Genomic DNA, 16,131 nt, shown 5'->3' on the forward strand with positions numbered 1-16,131 from the left:
TTCTTTTCCTTGCCAGCGTCCATTTTTGTTTACTTTTACATTTGCCATTTCTCCTCTTCTTCGCAAAAACAATCGATAAAACTAGGATGGACACCGAAAAGTTATCGGTTAAATCTGAGATTATTTTATAATTACAGATTAACAAGGGAGGAATTTTATATGGCTAATCTCTTTTTCTAATTACAGATTAGGAAGTTAAGCTCGAAAATGAAGATAATCTACTTATATGTGAACCTAGTATTATACTTGGTAGCAAAAATCATGAATATTCTAGTAACATAACCAATAATACGATTTGTTTATTTTTCTTCAGACATGGGCTGACCTCATAAACCGCATAAAAAGAAGGTTGCGAACTATATTCGTAATATAAATATGACAGGTGACCAGTATACAGTTATAACTACACAAAAAATCTCTCAAATGAACGGCAAAAATAGTAAATAACATTACCAAATGTACCAAATAAATTAAAACTAGTAAAATTCTAAAGGAAATATACACAAATACCTTAATATTTCATTTAGCAACGCTGTTCTAGACGAATACAACGTAATCGACGTAAAGTCTACACGAAGCAATCGTTCGACTTACAAAATTGTAAGCGGAGACTAGTTCGCCTGTAGACGAACCGTTTGTGTCCCCTTTCGTTCGAGGTATATGATGAGGCTGAATAATATTTCAAGAAACGCTTGTCCTGTCCATAGCGACCTTTAAATTTTTCTTTCCGAACAGGGTTGTGTTCAAGCTAACTTAACCCTTGGAAACATATTTCCAGAAAAAGTTGTGCGCATGAACCAAAACTATAAGATCACACAAGAACGTGGCGTTGTATTTGTAGCTGTTTTTGAGCAAAAAGTTTGCCAAATCGGGTTCGTCAGCTGAGCATTTGTTTACATCACAAGCACCACTGTTTTGATTTATCAGCCAACCATTTGGTCAACCGCTAGAAGTTGGTGGTATATAAGCCGTGTGTAGGCAAGTTGGCAAACTTTCGTCAAGTTGGTTGAATAATTTTTTTTTTGTTTTTTGAGGCAGATCGGTCCACTTGTTGCTCTGTGTGTAGACAAGTTGGCAACCTAAAATGCAATTTAATTTTATTAAAGGCGCATTAACGTTAACATATGTTTTTCGGGGGCGGTAGCAATAACAAATACATAAAAATGAGAAGCATTCCCAGCATGGCTTAAAAGCTTAGAGGTGGTGTTGTGTTGCTCATAGTTAAAAACTCTTACTAAAATGAAATCGGCCAACTGGTTGGTGCGTTTGTAAGGAATTTCGTTAAGTATGTTGGTCAACTGGTTGACAGATAAGTCACACGCATTGACTTAGGGCCTTTTACACTCTCCTTTAACTAAAGAAGAGTCAATTCAACATGACAACACGTTTGAAAGCTTTTTAACTAATTATTTTTAGTTGTATGTCTTAAAGTCGCCGAAAATAATTTTGGTTAATTTTGGTTTTCGTCATTTTCTTTACTTTGCTTACTTTTCTTCGGTTTCCTAGTGCAACAAGATGGCGGAGAACCCCCTAAAAAATCAAATTTTTTCACTCTCCTGTTCTTGAGTGATCTTGTGTCGTCCCATATCAACACGAAAGCTCACAGGGGCATATTCGTAGTCAAAATAAGTTTGGCCGCTACAAGGCTACAACTGACAAACTTGATGGACAAAGTGTATTGCAACTTGAAAGCAAGTTCTTGATTGTGTAACGTCCAAGTAAAACACAAAGATACTAGCAAGGCACATTAAACAGGTAGCAGCATTAGAGCAGAAACATCAAGCAGCGTGTATTTTGTGCTCTTAAATGTCAAAAGAGGTAAACAAAATCTGACATGTAAACAAAAGTGACAAATCATGGACCACTTCGAATGATAAAAATCAAAACTGTTACCCCCTGCTGCTACCTATTCAATGTGCCTGGCTCCTCTTCTTCTTCTTATTTGGCACTACAACCGTTTGTCGGTTTGGGCCGAGACTAAAAAGCTTTTCCAATTGCTTCTCTCCTGCGCGAATTTGCGCCAGTTGGTTATCCCGAGCGCAGACAGGTCCTTCTGCACTTGGTCCTTCCAATGCGTTCGTGGGCGCCCTTGCTTTCGTTGTCCACCCATGGGTGCGGAGTCGAAGGATCTTTTCACCGGAGAGTCGTCATCCATGCGTACAACATGTCCAAGCCAACGCAATCGCTGTATTTTTATGCGCTTAACTATGTCCATGTCGTTAAAAAGCTCATACAGTTCCTCATTCCATCTTCTCCGATATCCGCCATCCACGAAAACAGGGCCGTAGATTTTGCGTAGAATAGCTCTCGAAAGCCCCCAAAGCCTTCTCATCTTTGTTCGACATCGTCCAAGATTCTGCGCCATATAAAAGGACGGGCATGATGAGAGATTTGTAGAGCGTGAGTTTCGTTCGTCGAGAGAGGGCTCTGCTTTTCAATTGCCTACCGAGCCCAAAGTAGCACCTGTTGGCAAGAGTTATTCTTCGCTTGATCTCCAGGCTGACGTTGTTGGTGGTGTGTATGCTGGATCCTAGGTAGACAAAGTCCTTCACTACTTCAAAGTTATATCTGCCAACAGTGACGTGTGTCCCGTAGCGCGTGGACTCTTTATATGTTGCCAGGAGGTACTTTGTCTTTCCCTCGTTCACCGCTAGACCAATCTCTTTAGCTTCTTTTTCTAAACTGGAAAATGCTGAGGTTACGTCCCTTTGTTTCAGACCTACGATGTCGAAATCATCTGTATACGCCAGCAGCATCGTTCTTTTGCTATATATGGCGCCGCTGCGATTCAGATTGGCAGCTCTTATTACGCTTTCCAGCATCAGATTGAAAAAGTCGCACGAGAGTGAATCGCCTTGTCTAAAACCTCGTTTGGTCTCAAACGGCGCGGAGAGGTCCTTCTCAATTTGGACGGAGCCGAAGGTTGTGCTCAACGTCACTCTACATAGCCGTATTAGTTTTGCGGGGATCCCAAATTTGGACATGGCGTCGTACAGGCAGCTCCTCTTCGTGCTATCAAAAGCAGCTTTAAAGTCAACAAAAAGATGGTGTGTGTCGATTTGCTTATCTAGTGTCTTCTCCAGGATTTGACGTGCTGTGAAAATCTGGTCAATGGTGGACTTACCAGGTCTGAAGCCACACTGATAAGGTCCAATCAGCTGGTTCGTGAACGGCTTCAGTCTTTCACACAGTATCGTCGACAGGACCTTGTATGTAATATTAAGAAGGCTTATTCCGCGATAATTGGCGCAAACGGCGGGATCTCCCTTCTTGTGGATTGGGCAAAGTACACTGAGATTCCATTCTTCGGTCATGTATTCATCAGACCAAATTCTGCTTAAAAGCTGGTACATACTGAAGAGGTTATATTTTATAATTAACAAGGATAATAGCGTGTATTATATATATATGCAATTATTATATTTTAATAAAGATGTGTTTATTCTATAAGAAAATTTTCCTGAATGAATAAAGAAAATTTTCATTTTGAAATATATAAAAAGCTATGAACAATAATCAACCTTAAAAGTTATTCAAAGTATATTTAAACAAGTATGTATTTAACAAGTTACAAGCACTACATATACTCCCCCTTCGTTAAAAAGTAAAATACATTGAAATTATTTAAATCAAACAAAATGTAACTCGCTTTTTTGGTTTTGTCTGAACATTGTTAAAATTATTTTCTATAAATGCAGGTTTAACTCTGTCAACCGATATATTCCTATGCGTGTTGTGTATCTGTATTTTGAAATATTTTGGATGTTTTTCAATGACTTCATATGGTCCTTCATATGGAAGTTTCAATCCCGGCTTATTACTGTCAACACGTACAAAAAACTTGTTTGCATGATCGCAAATCTTTCGGTATATAAATTTTACTTGAATTTTGGTGATGAGATATGCCTGAATGAAAACTTTGAAAATGATGTTTAATTTTTGTAAGAAACTCATTAACATTAAAATTATTTTCAGATTGAACTACGAGTTCACTTGGTAAACGTAAATTTTGACCATAAACTAATTCTGCTGCAGTAGATTTAATATCTTCCTTGAATGAACACCTTAAACCCAATAAGACCAGAGGAAGTTCATCCGACCAATTTATATAATTTCCCCTCGCCAAAATTGAAGCTTTCAACTGCCTGTGTAGACGTTCAATCATGCCATTAGCTTGAGGATGATATGCAGTGGTTGTGATTAACTGACATCCCAAAAACTTTGCTAATTCTTTGAATATATTGGATGTAAACTGAACACCTTGATCACTTGTAATTTGAGCAGGTACCCCAAAACGTGGTATATACTCTTTGAAGAAAATAGTAGCAACTGATTTTGCTGTGGCTTCTCTAAGAGGATAGGCTTCTGGCCAACGAGTGTTTCGATCAATAATTGTTAATATGTATCGGTAACCATTTGAAATTGTCAAGGGTCCTACAATGTCTGTATGTAGATGCTCAAATCTACCTTTTGGTATAGTTATTTTACTAATAGGAGTTTTAGTGTGTTTAAACACTTTTGCTTTTTGACAACCTGTGCAAATTCTAACCCATTCATTGATTTCTTTATTCATTGATGGCCAAAAATATTTGGATTTAATTAAATGTCGTGTAGCTCTAGTACCAGGATGAGCTATGTTATGTAATTTAGAAAATGCTTCTTTGCGAAGGCTTTGTGGTATGTATGGTCTAGTAGTTTCTTTTGATTCTTCACAAAAAATTTTAACGTTAAGAATAGGAACTTCAATTTCTATTAATTTATAAATACCCTCTGGATTCTTAATAAAATTTTTTAAAAATGTATCTTTTTGCTGTTCTTCATATAATCTTTTAAGGTTAAACTCTTCATTTTCTATAGGTTCTACTTCTGGAATTCGCGAAAGTGTGTCTGCTACAATATTATTTTTTGCCTGAAATATGTTTGATGTCACTAGTAAATTGTGAAATATATTCAAGATGCCTTGTCTGACGAGGACTACGTTCAATTTTCGAGTCTAGAACATAAGTTAACGGTTTGTGGTCTGTATAGACCGTAAATTTACGTCCTTCTAATATGTGCCTAAAATGTTTAATAGTTTCATATATTGCTAACAATTCTCGGTCAAAAGCACTGTATTTTGTTTCAGATGCTGTTAATTTCTTTGAATAGAATGCTAAAGGCTCAATTTCATTTCCAATGTGTTGCTCCAGAACACCTCCTATCGCAATTATTGAAGCGTCTACTGATATTGAAAGATTTGCTGTTTTGTCAAAATGGTTCAAAAGGACTTTTGACGCAAAAATCTCTTTGACTTTATCAAAGTTTTGTGCCGCTTCACTATTCCAAATTAAACTATGGTTCTTTTGTTTCAAGGCAAGTGTTACCATTGTGTGAATCGGGCTTAAAAATTCCGCTAGCCTTGGTATATATCGATGGTAATAACTCCTGGCAGGATCGCCAATTGAAGAGGTTATATTTTATAATTAACAAGGAGCGTGTATTATATATATATGCAATTATTATATTTTAATAAAGATGTGTTTATTCTATAAGAAAATTTTCCTGAATGAATAAAGAAAATTTTCATTTTGAAATATATAAAAAGCTACGAACAATAATCAACCTTAAAAGTTATTCAAAGTATATTTAAACAAGTATGTATTTAACAAGTTACAAGCCCTACAATACGCCCCACCAACTCTTCGCCACCGGCTTTGAACAGCTCAGTCGGTATACCGTCGGCTCCGGGGGGCTTTGTTGTTCTTAAGCCGCTTTATTGCTGTTCTCACCTCGTCTTGGTCCAGTTGAGGGACGTGAGCTTCGTCCATATACATTGGTTCGGGTTCTCCTTCATCAAACGCGCCATCTGTTTCGCCATTTAAAAGCAATGAAAAGTGTTCCCTCCATATCTCAAGTGTACTATGGACATCTGTTACCAGGTTTCCATCTTCATCTTTGCAGGAGCTAGCCCCGGTCTTAAAACCATTTGATTGCTGCCTTATTTTCTGATAGAATTTTCGAGCCGCGTTCCTGTCTGCCAGCATCTCAAGCTCTTCGCACTCACGCCTTTCTGCCTCTCTTTTCTTTCTCTTGAAAAGGCGTCTCTCTTCCCTCCTTTTCTCCCGGTAACGCTCATTTGTCGCGCGTGTCTAAGGGTGGGTAACTCTGTAAATTTCGGTGTGCTGACTCAGTAACTCCAACTCACTTTAATGAGTCAGCACAGTGAGCTGGCACAAGTGTGCTATCGCACAATTGGTATGTGCATCGAAATTATTGTTGATGTTAGTAATCGAAATCGATTTAGAAAAGGTTATCCTTAGCTTCTATTCGTAGCTGGCCGGCAAAATTTTAGAAAACTGATTTCAACTGGTGAGTTCATTTGCGTATATTCAATTGATGGTTAGTCTCCTGATGCCATCTATTATGGTACTTTTTGGAAGATCGTATTATGTGAATGTGTCAGCTCATCAATTGAGTTACCATATTGACACAGTTCTAAACAATGCAGCCGAACCGAGCTATGCAAGTGTCAGCACATCAACTGAGTTACCATATCGACTCTGAAGCACACTGAGCTATACATTGTCAGCACATAAACTGAGTTACTGAGTTACAAATTTTTTCAGAGGTGAGAGATGAGCGTGCGGCACAGTTCTAAGAGTCAGCACAGTAACTCAGCACAGTGCTGAGTTACCCACCTCTACGCGTGTCGCCATTGGCTGAAGGGTAGCTTTGTATGCTGCGTATTTTTCTGCAGCAGCCGCGCGGAACTCTTCGTCGTACCAGTTGTTTCTGCGCGGTTTGTAGTAACCAACAACCTCTTCCGCAGCGGTGCGAAGGGATTGGGACATGGAGTCCCACTGCTCATTTATGTCCAGGCGATGAGGAGTTGCTTGATTAAGCAGGATTGAGAGTCGGTTGCTAAATTTTTCGGCTGTCCATTGTGACTGCAGCTTTGCGATGTCGAACTTTCGTCGCGTTGCCTGCCGCACGTTTTTTATTGCTCATAGAAAAGCTCCTTAGTCTCGTCGTCCTTCTCTTCCGTCGGGGCGTGCACACAAATCAGCCTGATGTTGTTAAATTTCGCCTTTATGCGGATTGTGGCGATTCGCTCACTGATGGGCGTGAACCGGGAGACAAATTGTCGAAGTGTCCGCCCAACCACAAATCCGACACCAAATTTGTGCGCCGTCTCATGGCAGCTGTTGTAGATGTCGCATGCTGCAAATTTTTTGCAGCCATGCCCCGTCCATCGCATTTCCTGAACTGCGGTGATGTCAGCCTGGTATTTTGTTAGTACATCCAGCAGTTGGATAGAGACACCTTCCCTATAGAGGGTTCGGACATTCCAGGTGCATATCCGTAATTCATAGTCCTTGTTCCGTTTGTGGGGGTCTTCAACGTGTGGGGATGCAGTTATCCGAGGCTTTTTTGGCCTTTTCATTGGCAATATTTTTTACGTGGCGGGTCCCAAACCCAGCGCACAAACTTTGCTGGGGTGGATGGTATTCAACCGGATACACATTTGTATAGCGGGCCGCTTGCTCCAAGACAGACGCCCGCTTGCAGCCGCACCTCCTGGTGAGCAGACGCTGCAGACTTCAGTGAGCCCTTAAACCGAATAAGTCGGAGTGGCCCCACCAAAGCTCCCTCTCTTTCTGCCGTGACCCAAGGCTCCAATCGGGTTGGTTACCGCATCTTGCGCATGGGTTGCTCACGTTGCCCAGAGTGCGCGAACGAGGACGCAAGAGTCGGGATTGAGTATAGCCATGCGACTGTAACTGCATACCAAGCGCAACGACTATACCCCATTGCAATCAACAATCAGTAAACTTCACGATGCAGCGAAACAAAAGTGGCGCCGCTAATCCTCTCTTTCCCGATTTGACAGCATGTACCCTTTTGCTGACGCCACATTACGTTTTTTCGCACTAGTGATGAATAACAAATTTTCATATTGTACCTAAAAGTAGATACACGTACCTAAAAAGTAAACATGTATTTCTATGTGCATATATTTTTGATAGTTGGTGGACTACATCTTCCTCATGTACCTTAACAACTTTTGGACTTACATGAAACAATATTTTACTACGTTCCAAATCTACCTAAAGTTATGTGCTTGTACCGAATGTACGTTCAAATTTAAGAAGCTGAAAAGTTGGTACATTTCAGCATAGTTTTACATCACTATTTCGCACCACTTGTTCGCTTCTTCTTCAAAATTTTTCTTTAGACTGCTTTTACACAGTTCAAGTATTGAATTCAATTCTGCTCGCATGTGGAAGAGAGGGGGTGAGAAGAAAAGGGACGAGTACACATGCGTCTGTACCGTCAAGTCGTTTCAACTTTCTTGCTTTGCTTTTGCCATTTTCGTTGCTTCCCATTTAAACAACCAAAAACTTGAATTCAACAGAATTGAAACGTGTAAAAGCAAATAGAAAACACAAAAGAGAATGAGCAAGAATTGCTTTCAAGTACTTGAATCATGTAAATCGGGTGTTACACTCTCATTCTGATAATAATAGGTTTGTTCCACACGAGTCCGCGGGTACCCACGGGTGCCCAAAGCTGCCCAGAAAGCGTTCCTCACGCTCGAAAAATGGGTAATAGAGAGCGAATACGTTCCACTTTTGGATCGTAAATATCTTCTTCTTTGTGCACGAAACAGCCCTGACTTTTTTTCCGGGCACAAATGTGCAAAAGGGCAATTTGAAATAACTGCTGTTGTTGTTTAAATCCGAAAGCAAATTTTATAAAAACAAAAGTGGAAAATATCACAGAATTTTCAGAAGATGTAGTTATTTGGTAATTTTATTAGCCATATAAGATGAATACACGTAAATCATTGTTTAGAGCTGATATGTTGATTCCGGGCACGAAATGTGGTTTTTTGCGTTCCTCACGCTCTGGGCACTTTTGGCACGTGTTGGCACATTTTTGACACTTGTGAGAGAGTAACTTATTTACTTATTTTTACTCTCTAATTACCGGAACAGCCCGGAAAGCGAGGGGAACGAAGCTAAAGTGACGTCACACCCAGTTGCTCTCAGCTCGATTGGCGCCATCTTGCATTATATCATTTAGTCTGTTCCTTTGAACTTCGGACTAAAACCTGTGGAACTGTCAAACTACAATTTTACGCTCTCAAATGAGAATAAAAGGAGAACAGATGCAGAAGTGCATAGGAACGCAAAAAGCACTATTTCCTGTAAAAACGTCAGACTGTTTGTTTACATGTCATTGGTACTACACTGATTTGGCTGAAATATCACTAAATAATTATTAAAATCTATACATATTCAAAAATTTCGTTGTTTACTTCCATTTTTTAATAAATATAAGGTTCTTTGCTTTCATCGCTTTCTGTTTTTGTTTGCACATGTAAATCAGCTGATCGTTTGACACTTTTCATGAACTTACAGGAAAAAAAACTCCGGACTAAATACTGTAACTTCTGACTATTAGTCTGTTCCAATAGCAGTCCGGTTTACAGGATTTAGTCAGAACTTACAGGAAGTCGTTCCTATTGACATAAAACCTGTAAGTGGGAACACTTTTGAGAGAGTAACTGAGCAACTGTTCCAAGTCAGAAGTTACAGGATTTAGTCCGGAGTTTCTTTTACTGTAAGTTTATGAAAAGTGTCAAACGATCAGCTGATTTGCATGTGCAAGCAAAAACTAACAGCGGTGAAAGCAAAGTACCTTATATTTGTAAAAAAAATGGAAGTAAACAACGAAATGTTTGAATATGTATAGATTTTAATAATTATTTAGTGATATTTCAGCTAAATCAGTGTTGTACAAATGACATGTAAACAAACCGACTGACGTTTTTACAGGAAATAGTGATTTTTGCGTTCCTATGCACTTCTGCATCTGTTCTCCTTTTACTCTCATTTGAGAGAGTAAAATTGTAGTTTGACAGTTCCACAGGTTTTAGTCCGAAGTTCAAAGGAACAGACTATATGAACAGTTGCTCAGTTACTCTCTCAAATGTGTTCCCACTTACATGTTTTATGTCAATAGGAACGACTTCCTGTAAGTTCTGACTAAATCCTGTAAACCGGACTGCTATTGGAACAGACTAATTCTTGAGTAAACTTGACGTTACCCAGTGTTGCAAACTGTTTGTAGTACAATAAAATTCATTTAACGCCGTAGAAAGACATTATGCTAGTGAGCACAGGATTTACCGGATGGAATTGGAGAACCGCTACCAAAAAGCCAAGGTTGCTAGGTTCTGAAATGGAGTAAGCAGTACATTTATATTTTCGATAGAAAAAAAGCAGTACAAACAAAAAAAGGCAATTTTTTTTTTAAATTTTTTGCAGAATTTATTGTTACAAATTAACAAAAACTAAATATAAATGTAATCACATATTTGAGATCGTTTTCATTAATTAGGTACAAACAAACAAAGATATCTTAGGTATCTTTTTCAAGGCAACAATTAATGTAAAACATAAATATCTAAATTACACAGTGGAGTTCCAGACTCTTCCTGAATGTGTGGTAATTTTTTTTTAATTAAGCCTATAATTAATTTAATATTTTTCTGATTTTTTATAATGGATATGATATCTTTGCCAGTTTCTGTTTTCATCTAATATATAAAAATCTCGTGTCAGGTTGTTTGTGGTCGAACTTCTTCTAAACGGCTCGACCGATCATTATGCAATTTTTCGTGTACATTCCATACAAACTGAATTTTTCATATTGTATATCTCTGAAAGTGTTCACGGTAGAGAACTCGAACATTGTATGGAGATACATATATGAAAACAGTCGCATACTCATGGAGAAAAATTGTGGTTATTGGAAAAGGGGGCGTGGCTCCTCCCATCCAAACCGAATTTTTTAATTTTTCATATCTCTGGAAGTGTTCATGGTAGAGCATGGTATGGAGATATATGAAAATAATCGCATACTGATGGAGAAAATTGCCGTGGGCGTGGCACCTCCCATACAAGCCAAATTTTTCATAGTGTATATCTCTGGAAGTGCTCATGGTAGAGTACTGGAACTTGGTATGGAGATAAATGAAATAAATCACATGGTCGTGACGAAAAATTGGGGCTATTAAAAAAGGGGCGTGGCACCTCCCATACAAACCGAATGTTTCATACTGCATATCCCGGAAAAAGTTCATGGAAGAGGACTCGAGCATGGTATGGAGATATATGAAATCAATCGCATATTCGTGTAGAAAAATTGTTCAGCTATTGGAAAAAGGGGAGTGGCACCTCTGCATATCTCTGGAAGTGTTCATGGTAGAGTACTCGAACATGGTATGGAGATATATGAAATCAATCCCATACTCTTAGAGAAAATTGGGGCTATTTGAAAAGGGGGCGTGGCGCTTTTCAAACGCACTGAAACTATTACGTATGTGTCTTTGTGTGCAAACACACTTTTGCTAGAGAGACCATTACCTGGAGGGAAGTGGCAGACTGGAGAGGACACCCAAGTGTTAGGAGAGGTACCATGCGAAGTGATAACAGTGGCACGGCTATACTCAATCCAGACTCTTGCGTCCTCGTTCGCGCACTCTGGGCACCCATGCACGGGATGCGGTAAGAGAGGGAGCTTCGGTGGGGCCATTCCGACTTATTTGGTTTAAGGCCTCACTGAAGTCTTCAGCGTCTGTTCACCACTAGGTGCGGCTGCAAGAGGGCGCCAGTCTTGGAGCAAGCGGCTGGATATATAAACAGGTTCGGTCCATAAACCACCCCCTCACAGCAATGTATTGTAAGCTAGTTTCCAGGCCCGCCACGTCAAAACCACTACTATTTGAGGGCATGAACATGCAATGTCCGGAGTCCGAACCCTTAAAGGGGAAGGTGCCTCTGCCAGGAAGGTGGATGTCCTCTTAAATACAAATGCTGGCATCACCGCCATCCAAGAAATGCGATGGATGGGGCAAGGCAGGAAACGAGTGGGGCCTTGCGACGTCTACTACAGCTGCGGAGCGCAAATTCGGTGTTAGATTTGTGGTGGGAGAGAGACTCCACCGCAGAGTACTGTCATTCACCTCGGTGGGCGAACGTCTCGCCACAATCTGTATCCAAGCATGGTTCTGCAACATTTCGCTCATTTGCGCCTACGCCAGACATGATATTAAACTCGTGCTTAGCGACTTCAATTTCCCTATCTTTGAACCCATCGTCAGAAAATTCAGCCTCCATGACGAAACGTCCGATAACAGACTGAGGCTGACCGTCTTCGCCGGGGCCTCAAACATGGCAGTATGCAGAAATAGTTTCAAGCATAAAAAGATCCATCTAGCTACGTGGCTGTCTCCAGATCGAAAAACGAGAAACTAAATCGATCATGTTGTGATAGGCGGAAGCCACGCTTCCAGTGTTTTAGACGTACGTACATTCCGAGGCCCAAATATAGACTCGGACTACTTTATTGTTGCAGCCAAGATACGCACTCGCCAAAGTGCAGCAAATGAACGTCCAACAAATCAACAAATGCGAGCAGTGGGGCCACATTACCCACTCATAATACACCACCGCCGAGCAAGTAGTCGGATTTCAGCGAGCCCAAAATAACTACTGGTACGATGAGGGATGTCACGAAGTTGCAAAGAAAAAAGATATCGCCTACAGACCACGCCGGGACCGATAGAGGGAGCTGAAGAGGGAAGCCGAACGTATTATGCTGCAATAAAAATAGAGAGAGCCCGAAATACGGGAGTGTGGGCAGCTTGAAATGTTGGCCGACAGGAAAAATACCTCTAAGATTTTACCGAGTGTTAGACGACTTACGGAAGGTTCCAAGACTGGGGCGAGCAGAAATGGCGACCTAGTGATCGATGTAAAAAACGTACTTAAATTATGTAGGAAACACTTTTCCACCTTATTGAAAGGCATCAGCGCTTAAAGTAACGGAGAAGACGAACCTGAGCCCCCAGTCGGGACGGAGTGATCGGGCCTTATCAGTGTGGCTTCAGACCAGCTATTCGCGTTACGCCAAATCTTGGAAAAAACCGGAGAGAAACAAGCACATTTCGTAAAATAATTCAAATAGGGCCATGGCATTACACATATGTATGTATATATAATTTTTTTTTGATAATTAGATACGTTTCTTCGCCAAAACAGTGCGAGATTCCTTTCCCTCTCATTGTCAAATTAGATACGTCCTCATTGCACACGATTACGCTCAACTTGCCCCATCACATAAACCTTTCTGCTCACTTCCAGCATTCCAGCATCCCTTGCTTCACCGTTCTTGTGTGGCATTGCGTAACGCAGCTTCGACCAAAACCATGGATGATCCTCCCACACTAAATACGTGTTCATATCCAAATACGCCTTCAGCTCTCTATCCAATAGCTCAGTATTTGTAATTTCACCATATTTAATAATAATTATGCGCAAACGTCCTTCATTCAGCGAACATTGATGTGCGGTGCGAAATTCCATGCGTCCCCAATCCGATTCGATGAAGTGCTGAGACAGCACAATGATCGTGCGCCGCGATTGTGCCACCGACTCCACAATTTGTTCGGTTATGTAGGCGCCACCAACCCAATTGCGTTCGTGTGTGCAAATGCGATACTTTGGATTGCCTTTTTCGAGTTTAGGCAGCAGTGTTTGATTGACAAAATATTCCTCCTGATGTGCGTACGAGATGAAGGCATCAAAAGTTTTCTCCTTGTCCAGTTCACGTTCATTGATAAAATAGATGCACATTTTTTGGCTGTACAGCCAAACTTTCACTTGTAATTGATATTTGTAGTAAAGCGTAATGCTGGTGAGTATTACAAAACAGGCAACAGCGAAAACACTCTCTAAAATTATATACGGATTATTGCTCGCGCAAATGCCGGCGACATCGACATCTAAGAGCCTCTGTTTTCCTCGATCATCGCAAAACAATTGTGCGACATCAGGAATACGCTGGTGAAACGCTTGCACAGCGCGCAGCATACGCTCACCGCTACAGTCGCACTTCCACGGGTTCTCAGCGAGATATAATTGCTTCAGTGTTGAGTTTTTATTAAGGTATACAAACAGAAAATCATCTCGCAAGCCTATTAAGCGATTGTTGCGCACATCTAACACAGTCAAATTGGGCGGAAGTTGGGAGGAAAGAATTTCAGCGATTTGATTATAGGAGGCGTTCAGATACGTCACATTCGCATAACCGAGAGTAGTGTTCGATGGAAGCTCATAAAAACGATTGTGGCTAATAGAAAGCATTGAATTTCCAATTCCCGAAAACTGCTCTGGGCGAGGTAACTGAGAAATCGCCTCAAGCTCTGCACCAGTACAATTGATTAGAAGAATTGCGGTTTCGATGGAACAAATACATTTGCCGGGACACAAAGCTGGTTGCCAGTCACAGAATGCCACTTTCTTACTACACTCTGGCAATGTAACGTTGGAGCGATAGTTGTTGTTGTAAACCCAAGCTAATTGACAATCGCAGACAAGAGGATTTCCTTCCAATAAAATTTCTTCGTTGCAGGCTGCTGCATTACTCAGTAGGCGCGGCGTCAGCGCGTAAACGTGTTTAATTAAATTGAAACGCAAATCAATTGTGAATGGGCAAGACAAGCCTGCATCAGTAATCCAGTCCATATCAAAGTGGGATATATTGTTTAACGATAGATTAATTGAGGTGTATTTGCGTTTTTCCAACCTTCTCTTTATTGAAAATAATTCGAAAATATACTTAAAATTTTCAACCGGAAGCTGTGAAATGCTGGCATCACTGTGGGAAAAGCTCGATAGTATAGTTTCATTTGAGTAGTCGCCAGAGCCCTTCATGGTTCGCAAGTGATTAAAACTCAAGTCTAGCTCGTACAAATATCGCAATGATCTAATATTAACTATAATATTCGAGGAAATTCTCAAGCGATTCCTCTGTAAAAACAATTTCGAAAGCATGGATGTATGGTTAAAAAGCCCCGCCGGCAAGCACTCCAAAAAATTGTGGCTAAGATCTAGAACTGTCAGTTTGTGTTGTGCCGCTAATAAATCGGCCGGCAACAATGCCAATTCGTTCGAACGCAAATTTAAATAAGTCAATTTCGAAAGTGTTGAGAAAACATCGTTGAACAACTTTCTCAAGTTATTCTTAGTTAAATCAAGATGCTTCAGTGAAAGTAAATTTCTAAAATGAATGCGCGTAATATTATTACAATATTCGTCGGGTGGATCAAATATGCTGAGCTTAAGCGACTCCAAATTCGGCAGCGTCTGAAATAATTCCGTAGGCATAGTAAAGTCTTCGGTAGGCTCTTGATAAAATAAGATTAAGACTTTCAGTTGTGTTAGATTGAGGAAAAGTTGCGCAGGTAAGCTAGCAACAGGGTAGTCAAGGGTCAACTCTAATTTTTGCAGACCACTTGATTTTCGAAAAAAATTCGCTGGTATGCTCGGCTCATCGAATGCAATAGAGCCTTTATTAATAATGTTCTTATCGCTTAGGAAATCCGGTACCTCCAAGCAATTCGTCAATTCGAATTTGCTAACTTTACTTAATTCCAAAAATGGCATCTGCCCTAGCAAATTAATATTGCTGGGTTGTGAAATACACCGTATTTGTAAGTAAAATTCATAGTCCACTTCTCTGTGGTAAGCAACTAGCACATTATCTCCGAGCATTACACATTTAACACTAGTCTCACTGCAGCGGCATATTCCCAAGTTTGTATTGTAGCAAATTTTTCCATAGTAATAGCTTTGTGGCACAAGTGATGTGCTTAGAACGTGTCGGTAGTGGATAATTAAGAAAATTTGACTTAAAATATGAACGCGGTGTATGGGTATAAGTAAAAACTTATTTGACCTTATTTCATCTTTAACTAAAAACTGCATTTCTAACAGACACTTGTCTAATTTTTCTATGGTGTAAAATTTTCAGTTTTTCTTAAGTTGTATGTTGCTTTTGATATTTCACGCTACACACTTCTATTGATACTAAATATAATCCAATGTTTTCAAAGTCGTGTGCCTTCAAAGTGGAAAGCCGTGTATGTGAATACGTCTGTGTTCCGTTACAAAAAGATGCGATTTAACCCTACTAGAGTGATAAGCAAACTTACAACCACAAACATTGATAAATAAGAGACTTATGTACATAGAACAAGAACAGAATGAATGAAGCCTTCATTCCGTAATCACAATTTAA

At 40.0% G+C, this 16,131-nt stretch overlaps 1 protein-coding gene across 1 annotated transcript; it reads right to left on the bottom strand.

Annotated features, from left to right (window-relative positions):
• Positions 1 to 13,096: 13,096 nt before the first annotated feature.
• LOC118739987 (protein toll-like) lies at positions 13,097 to 14,369 on the bottom strand. Its single transcript, XM_036471489.1, has one exon. It carries the CDS (start codon positions 14,193 to 14,195, stop codon positions 13,134 to 13,136), a length of 1,062 nt encoding a protein of 353 aa, XP_036327382.1. The 5' UTR covers positions 14,196 to 14,369; the 3' UTR covers positions 13,097 to 13,133.
• Positions 14,370 to 16,131: the final 1,762 nt, after the last annotated feature.

This window comes from Rhagoletis pomonella, unplaced genomic scaffold, assembly GCF_013731165.1.
Source record: "Rhagoletis pomonella isolate Grant_MI unplaced genomic scaffold, Rhpom_1.0 Rhpom_scaffold_00005, whole genome shotgun sequence".
Taxonomy (NCBI): Eukaryota; Metazoa; Arthropoda; class Insecta; order Diptera; family Tephritidae; genus Rhagoletis; species Rhagoletis pomonella.

What these genes read in the sequence shown, in the direction of transcription:
- LOC118739987 (XM_036471489.1), bottom strand. Translation starts at nt 14,195, where the DNA reads ATGCTTTCTATTAGCCACAATCGTTTTTATGAGCTTCCATCGAACACT.